The 8270-nt window shown below is 44.9% G+C and overlaps 1 protein-coding gene across 1 annotated transcript in view; it reads left to right on the plus strand.

Moving 5' to 3' along the window:
- GRHL2 (grainyhead like transcription factor 2) overlaps nucleotides 1–8270 on the plus strand; it is a 93274-nt gene that overhangs the window by 71505 nt on the left and 13499 nt on the right. Inside the window, exons 10-15 of the mRNA XM_044421461.1 lie at nucleotides 664–751; nucleotides 851–987; nucleotides 1814–1845; nucleotides 2684–2686; nucleotides 4344–4435; nucleotides 6289–6374. Coding sequence (XP_044277396.1) covers nucleotides 664–751; nucleotides 851–987; nucleotides 1814–1845; nucleotides 2684–2686; nucleotides 4344–4435; nucleotides 6289–6374 — 438 coding nt within the window. The remainder of the gene's footprint in view (nucleotides 1–663; nucleotides 752–850; nucleotides 988–1813; nucleotides 1846–2683; nucleotides 2687–4343; nucleotides 4436–6288; nucleotides 6375–8270) is intronic.

Consider the following 8270-nt stretch of genomic DNA (forward strand, 5'->3'; position numbering starts at 1 on the left):
GAGCAGCTTTGACCACCCTACTGCCCCCCCAGATATTTTAGTTTACACTTCCCAATATCACTGACAATTGGTCATGGCTGGAGGTGATGGAGGGTACCAGGTTGAGAAAAGATAGTTGAGAGAGAGAGGGGGGGGGTAGCTGCTAGCTGTGGCTTGCTCCTTAGTGAATGAAAGCCTCAGACATCTCCTCCATTGCTTTTCAGAGTAGCATTTAGTTGCATCTGCAGGATGAGCCCAAACAAATCTGTGGTGGTCACCACAAATGCTGTCCTAGCACAATCATAATCCATAAAGGTAATTTAACAAAAAAGGTTCCTCACCTACATCAAAAGTCCCTGGTAGCTACATAAGACTAGTGTGACCTCGTATAAGAAACCAGAGGTAGTAGATAGAGCATAGCTATGGTTTAGATTCTTCTACTGCAAGTGATTAAAAATATACCAAGTTATAGGCTGGTTCAATACCCTGAAAGAGATGGGATTTTATTTTTGAGCAGGAGAGGCAAAGCTTAAGTCCTGGATATTGCTGGCCTTTTAAGAGAGGCAAATTCTACTGCACCACTTGGAAGAGCCATAGCGCCTCTGTGCACTGTTAGTTCCTGCTACAAGGAGGCACAGCACTCGGAAGACTCACTTATCTTCATAACCTTGCTTCTCATGACAGGGAGCTGAGAGGAAAATCCGAGACGAAGAGAGAAAGCAAAACAGAAAGAAAGCAAAAGGCCAGCTACAGCAACCCCCATGCAGTAACGGTGAGGAAGTTATGGCCTCCCTCCAGTCTGTATTGCATTCAGCATAACTTGATCCTGTTTTCCCAGCCAATGACTTTGCCCCCTTTCTCTCATGATCAGCTGAAGGGAAACTTGCCACTGTCCCTCTCCAGAAGAAGAGTGACATCACCTACTTCAAAACAATGGCTGACCTCGACTCGCAGCCTGTTCTCTTCATTCCAGATGTTCACTTTGGGAACCTCCAAAGAGCTGGACAGGTAGGACTCGAGGCCATGTAGAGGCTCTTACAGGCTTTTTCATCCATGCTTCTACAGAGGGAAGTGTTGTCCAAATGTACAGCACTAGCAGTCTGTAGGAAGCTAAGTTCATAATGAAAGCATCTTTTCTATTTCACTTAGTCCAGTGGGAGAGTTAAGCATACACAGGAAGAGTCACAGAGCTGGGGATCCGCCACACAGTGTGGTGGGAAATGAGCAAGACACGGGACTTCTTTGCATGAAGCGTTTATTGTGCTTTCATGATTCCTCACTTGCAGTAGTCCGTGGGAGCTGTATACATTGTTGGTGTCCTCCAGGGCCACTCCTGTGGTTTGTAGTTATTTCCATTGCCTTTGTCAGAGCAAGAAAATGTATTATTTCCTAAATTCACAATGTGAGCAGCTTATGTATTTCCCCAGTTCTGCTGCATTGCTGCTCTACTACCTTGGAGTGCAGCACATGACGGAGAAAATGCCGAAAGCAGAATTAGGCGGCTTGTGGTCCTCCAGATGTAGGATTTCTGTCAGCCCTGGCCAGCATGGCCAATGGTGAGGGATGATGCCAATGGTAGGCCAAAACATCTGGGCAGTCACAAGTTACCCACCCCTGCCCTGAAGTATGAAATGTTATGCTCTGCGAGAGCACTCCTCTGCACTAGTCCCAAATGAACCACACTGGATGAAATGAAACGGGTGATTCCTGTCCAGGAGAGCAGAAGCTAGAATGGAGGCCTCATGCAATAGCTCTGGCTGTTTTCTTAGCTCTTTGGTACAGCAACGCCTCATGACACCATAGCAATAAAACTGTTCTTTGTTCATGGTTACAGGTTTACTATAACACAGACGATGAGCGAGAAGGGTAAGACATTTATTGCCTTATAAGTTTTGCAGCCAGGAATCTAATCAATTAACAAAAAAGCAAAAAAACAAAAAACAAAAAAGCAAACCCCACTGCACTCTTAATGCAATTTACAGGCAAATGTTTAACTTTGCTCTTGGCAGAGGCAAGTTTCTTTACTCACCTCTTGTGAAAGAAGCAAGTTGTTATTTTATCATACCTTTATGTGCACACAAATGTTGTATGCAATTCAGACCTGAAAGCTTCTGAGGAACAACAAAAGTCTGCAGTAAGGTAACCCAAAATCTGTAACTTGTGAAGGTGCTATCCACAAAAGTGGGATTTGGTCTTGGCAAAGCGGAGTCCCGAGGAAAAAACAACTTCCCTTTTTATCACATGTTGCAGGAATATAAACAGGCACTGGCACAGTCTTGTCTTTCAGGGAGCTGAACTGCCTCCTTCCTAAACCCTGTATCTGGGGGAAATTTGGGTCTGTCCTTCAAAGGTGATCCATGTACCGTATTTTTCGCTCTATAAGACGCACCTGACCATAAGATGCACCTAGTTTTTAGAGCAGAGATCCATGGAAAGCTTCATGTTAATCACAGGCACATTCCCCATCACTTCCCCATGGGCTTCATTAAAAGACGGGTTGCCATTTGAAAACACACACCGACCTGTGATTAACAGCTCTCACCTGTGCCGGAGGAGGGGGGCGGAGCAGGGCGCTCCGAGCGCATGCCGATGGTGGTCTTCTGGGCAGCGCGGCGGTGGCAGCTCTTCCCAGGCGGTGGGGGTGAGCAGCCCGTCTCTCCATGCGGCTGGCAGGTTAAAGCCCGCGGCTCCTTCTCCTCCGCAGCAGGTCTTCCCGGGCGGTGGGGGTGAGCAGTCTGTCTCTCCATGCGGCCAGCAGGTTAAAGCCGGAGGGGGGGGGTGGAGCAGCACGCCCCCAGCGCGTGCCGGCCAGGTGGTGCCACGTGGTGCAGGCGGGCCGGCAGTGCCCCAGGCGTCGGACACACACACATTCGCTCTATGACGCACAGACATTTCCTCTTACTTTTGAGGGGGAAAAAGTGCGTCTTACAGAGCGAAAAATACGGTATACTATGCAAATTAAGAAAAATATATGTATTTGCTTATTTTGAATTGTTTGTTTTATTAGTCTTTGAAAAGCACTGTGGAGATCAGTGGACCCTGAGATTTCTGTTTGGGCTGTGCTCACCCTTCCCCTGGACTGCAGGATACTGTTCTTAAATGTCTGTGTATGAAATGGAAGCTTAGATACCTAGGGTGGTGATTTCTTGTAAAGGCATAATCCTAGCACCTCCCAATCCTAGCATCTCTGGAGCGCCATAAGATTTTTCACAGGAGCTTGGAGATGGGACTCTTGAGGCTGAGCCCTTCCTCCTGCTTCTTTTGCAACTAGCATGGAGGGGACCATGGGATCAAAATGGGTACTCCAGAGAGCAGCAAGGGGAGGAGGCTGGGGTTTCATCAGTTTCCCTTGATGTCCCAGCCTCCTCCTGTCCCATCTCCAGTGTTAAATCTAGGTAATAGGAAAAGAAGGATTCACCTACTTCATAATTAATAGCCCAAGAGATCCTGTTAGTGTTTTTCTCTCTTTTTAAATAATGTTTAGTATTTTATAATGCTGAATATTTTATCTTGAGTTTTGAATTTACCTGTTGATTTGTGATGGCTTTGAGTTTTCTTTTAAAAAACATTCTTCAATAAAGGAATAATGTGTAAAGTGTGGGGGAGATTTTTATTTTTTTCAAAAAAAGCTTGTATATCTTATCTGTTCTTGCAAAGAGGCCAAAGTGGTTTTACATAACCCTCTTCTCTATTTTATTGTCACAACGATTTTGTGAGGTAGATTAGGTTGAGCATCAATAACTGGACCAAAGTTTCCCAGTAACCTTCATGGCTGCGTGAGAACTACATCCAGATGTCATAAGTCCCAGTCCTACGCACAGTCTAGGGGTGCACGGCTGGGGAAGAAAAAAGCTTCTTTTATCCGCCCTGAATGTGTTACCTGTGACCATGTCACTTCCATAGTTACCTACCCATAGTGTGGGTTGCTGTGTCTTCCTAAGCTCATGAGGGGGAAGGCAGGGAGCTTTCTGAACCAGCCTGCAACTCATGGCTTGTCCTAGGATTCTGGGGTGGTTTGAAAGTCACCCCTGCTACCTGCCTTGCTGGGTTCAGGAGACCCAGCAACTGGTACCAGGCATGGGTAAGTATAACTATGAGGCGGGGGGTGACTGGCATGCCTGGTGTCATGGCTTCTTTTCCTTCCCCAGGTGTGTGAACCTAGACTCTGGCTCTCAGCTAGAGGAAGGATGGGGTATATATGTGCGTGTTGTTGCTGCCGTCTTTGCAGCCAACTTAGAGGTCCACTGGATAGGTGCGGAGGTTTGGTCCCCATCATTGTATGGCCTTTCCCCATGGCTGGCAGTGTCATGCTAACACTTCATTGGATTCAGTACCACAACTCTCTCTGTTTTTCTCTTCTACAGTAGCATCTTGGCTAAAAGGATATTCCGGGCAGTAGAGGATGACTTTGCCCCACCCCCATTGAAACAAATAAAAGAAGAAGGAGCAAAACGAGGTACCTTTTAATTCCCAGGCACTGTGCCATGTTTCCTCTGATTCAGAATTATTTCAAAGGTAATTAGGGAGAATGAGAAAGCAATGGACCAGAATAACACTTCTGCATGGAGACAAGGTTAGGAGGGATGCCATGATCAAGCCCAACCTTCCCCAGCCTGGTGGGGAGTATGTCTGTTATAATCCAACACATCTGGAAGGCGAAGGCTGTTCGAGAAGAGCATTATTTTAATGGAAAGGGCAGTTATTTGAAGCTGGCCTGGTGTGATAGAGAGTTGGATGAGGGTCAGGAAGACCCATGTTCAAATCTCTGCTCAGTCATGGACCTCGCTGGCTGACCTGGGGCCGTTATGTCACAGGGTTGTTGTGAAGCTAAAAGAAGGAAAACATCATGTACGTCATTATCCTTGCAGGAAAGGAGGGATATATATACATAGTACTGGTTCTGCAGACTGATAAAATCACCATGTTTCTGTACTGCAATAGATGAAAGCAGTTATATCCCTTTATGTCAGGAGTTGGCATATTCCAGGCTTGCTGGATATACTTGCTTGTTGTTGTTGTTTTTTTTTATTAGAATTCCAAGTTCATCAGCTTGGAATGGCTGGTGAAAAGACATGCATTTAGCATTAAAGGATTCTGAGCACAACTCACTGTAATTCCCCACTCTTGGTTAGAATTACCACCCTGTCCCTTCACAAGCGTTCTTGATTTCAGCTACATGATGTGGGGTCAGAGGGATGAGGAAACACTTTGTGTCTCTGTTGTTTGACATTTGGAAATTGCAGATCGTTTCTGGTCACTTATAAATCACCTGAAGATCTACCAGGAGATCATGAGTTCCTTTCTGCCTGCCCCTGCTTTAGATAAATCTGGTGGCTTGTTAACCCTCACTGTGTTTGGGCCACATCCTGGCTGGATGTAACCAGGTACCCGAGCTGGCATGCCTTGCTGTGACATCCAACCCGGGTGGCATGACTCACTTGCAGGGTCGGTTGGATTGTTTGAGTGTTGCCACCCTCCCTCTGCCGCAAACCATTTTGGACATCAGCGTAGGCCATGTCAGCAACTGGGCAAGCAGCACATGCATGGGAGCAGTAGGTTACTGCGGCTAATTTCCCTCACTGTAATTGTGCAAACTGCTATTGAGTCCCTCAATATTGAGGTTGGTTTTCTGACATGGAAAGGCACTGGAATGTTTGGTCCCCGACCTGCAATCCGGCAACAGGCGAATCACACAAGCCTCTTGGTTGGATAACTGGTCCTTCAGATAGCTTGAATCAGCACGCTCATGATCGTACCAAAAACAGCAGCAGCGCACACATGGCAGAGAATATAATGTCACACTGTGCCACTGTTGGAGCCTCACAGTGGAGATAGTAAAGAAGAGTCTACCTTTGCATGGAAGAAACAACCCTCCTACCAGCACTGCTGACCACCCTTAACCCTCAGAGAAGGCTGATGTTGAAAGAGAAAGCACATTTGCTTGAAGTTGCTTGATAAGAAGAGGGAATTAGTTCTACTTATTGGTTGGTTTAATTGGTGTAGGAGATCCCTGTTGCTCCACTGCAATGGAACATTAATACTGCTATTCAGAACTGACTTAAACATTCACTGCATGAGCAATAGAGAGATTCATATACTGCTTCCTAGAATGAAATAAAAGGATACCATTTCCCTCTTAGGTATTTCCAGATCAACTGATGTGCCTCCTGTCCTATGACGTGAGATAGTTTTATTTTTAACTCATCTGGCTTTTTTCACTTGTCATTTGTTTGAAGGGAATCATTTTCTGTCCAGGGGGAAGTACTTCAGTTTGAGTTCTATTATGCATTTGATTTTTTCCCTTTCCAGTGCTGCTATATGTGAGGAAAGAGGCTGATGAAGTGTTCGATGCTTTGATGTTAAAGTCCCCCACTGTAAAGGGACTAATGGAAGCGGTAAGTATTTCTCGTTCCTCACTCATTTATCTTCATTTAGAACAGGTGTTTTAGCTCAATGGCTGAAGATGCTGTTGGGGGAAACGTTCCAATTGTGGGAGAGGCCAGAGGCAAAAGTAGTAGGGTCAAAATTCCAAAAAATGCCAGCATATTTTAGCTTAAATTGCTTGCTACCAGCAAGTCAGTCTTAGGAGAGGCATATCAGCCATTTGGAACAGGAAAAGAACTACAGTAAAGCTGGGAAGCCTTCAGACAATTCCTGGTCAGACAAAGGCATGTGACCATTTGGGGAATTACCAGAGTACTAGATTAGGTCCTGAGATGAGCCCTTAGGCCTGAAGTTCTACATGGTTATACTTCTGATTTACAAATAACACCCATGTACTTTGCTTTAGTTTCTTGGAAGATGGGCAGATTACTAGAAAAGTAAATTAAAATTCTGCATTTGTGTAATACTATGCTAAAAAAAGGCAAACTCTATTTCGGGCTGCATTCGTAGAAGTATCGCTTCCCGGTCACATGAAGTACAGCGCCTCTCTACGCAGCACTGGTTGTGTCTCATCTTGAGTACTGCATTCAGTTCTGGACAACACAGTTTGAAAAAGGTGTAAGCAAACTGGAGAAGGTTCAGAGGAGAGCAATGAAAATGACCAAGGGACTGGAAACAAAGCCCAGAGGGGAGACACTGAAAGAACTGGGCATGCTTAGCCTTGAGAGAAGACTGAAGGGAACGAATAGCACACAGAGGAGAGCTATTATCTCCTCTTGATAATCGCAGAATGCAGGAAACAAAATTATGGGCTTAAATCACTGGAAGCCAGATCCTGGCTAAGCATCAGGGAAAACATCCTACTGGTTAAAGCAATACAGCAATGGAACAAATTACCTAGGGAGGTATTTGGTTCCTCCACACTGGAGGCATTCAGGGTGTAGCTGGACAGTCATCTATTAAGGATGCTTTAACATGGAGCCTTGCATTGATCAGGGGCTTGAACCTGATTTCCTTATTGACCCCTTCCAACTTTACCATTTTATGGTTCTGTGATTCTTCTAATTTAAAAGCGTGATAATCACTCATACAACACTTGTGCCTACAGACTTTTCTGTGAGCTAAATTGCCTGCTTGTTTCCTTGCATCTCCTCTTTCGTGACTTGATATGTTTATCCACAAAGTTGTGTTTTTGACCAGTTTGTCCATCTATGTATTTTACCTTTGTGCTCAGCCCAAATGTGGCAGGTTTCTTCTGTGGCAGTGGTTGTTGTTATTTATTGGATTTCTGTATTCCCTTTCTTTTAGGGTGTAAACCTTCCAAGCCAAGTCGCAATAATTAATACCAGATCACGTTAATATCCCAAATTTTAAAATAGCAATAAAAACCTATTAACATTGAAATAGTGACAGCAAATTAATTTATTCTTAAATAATATGATTTGTTATCTGTTGCTGTCATCTCCAACTTATGATCACCCTATGAATGAATACCCTATTCATGGCAACCCTGTTCAGCTCTTCCATATTCAGGTCTGTGGGTTCCTTTATGAAACTGAGCCATCTCATAGTGCCTCTCCCTTCAACTTTCCTCAGCATTATTCTCTTCTCTAGTAGAATCACTGAATGCAGATCAGCGCGAACAAAAGTCTTAAGGGTTTTCCTAAAAGCCAAAAGAATGGGGACTGTTTGGAGCTCCCTGGGGCACAACCCACTGAACACGGCAAGTGGGTTTAGCCAGCATGATAAGCCACACTCAAGGGGTGTGCTCATCTAACAAGACTCGAATGCTGGTCACTTCCTGTTTGGCTCTCTGCTGCAATTATTTTAAAGTGTGAAACATCTATTTTTTTATGGTCCACAGCGTGGCAAGTCCTAGTCCTTGGGAAACAAGCCTCTGCCTATCA

Source organism: Varanus komodoensis, unplaced genomic scaffold (assembly GCF_004798865.1).
Source record: "Varanus komodoensis strain SLA01 unplaced genomic scaffold, ASM479886v1 scaffold12, whole genome shotgun sequence".
In the NCBI taxonomy this organism is placed as follows: Eukaryota; Metazoa; Chordata; class Lepidosauria; order Squamata; family Varanidae; genus Varanus; species Varanus komodoensis.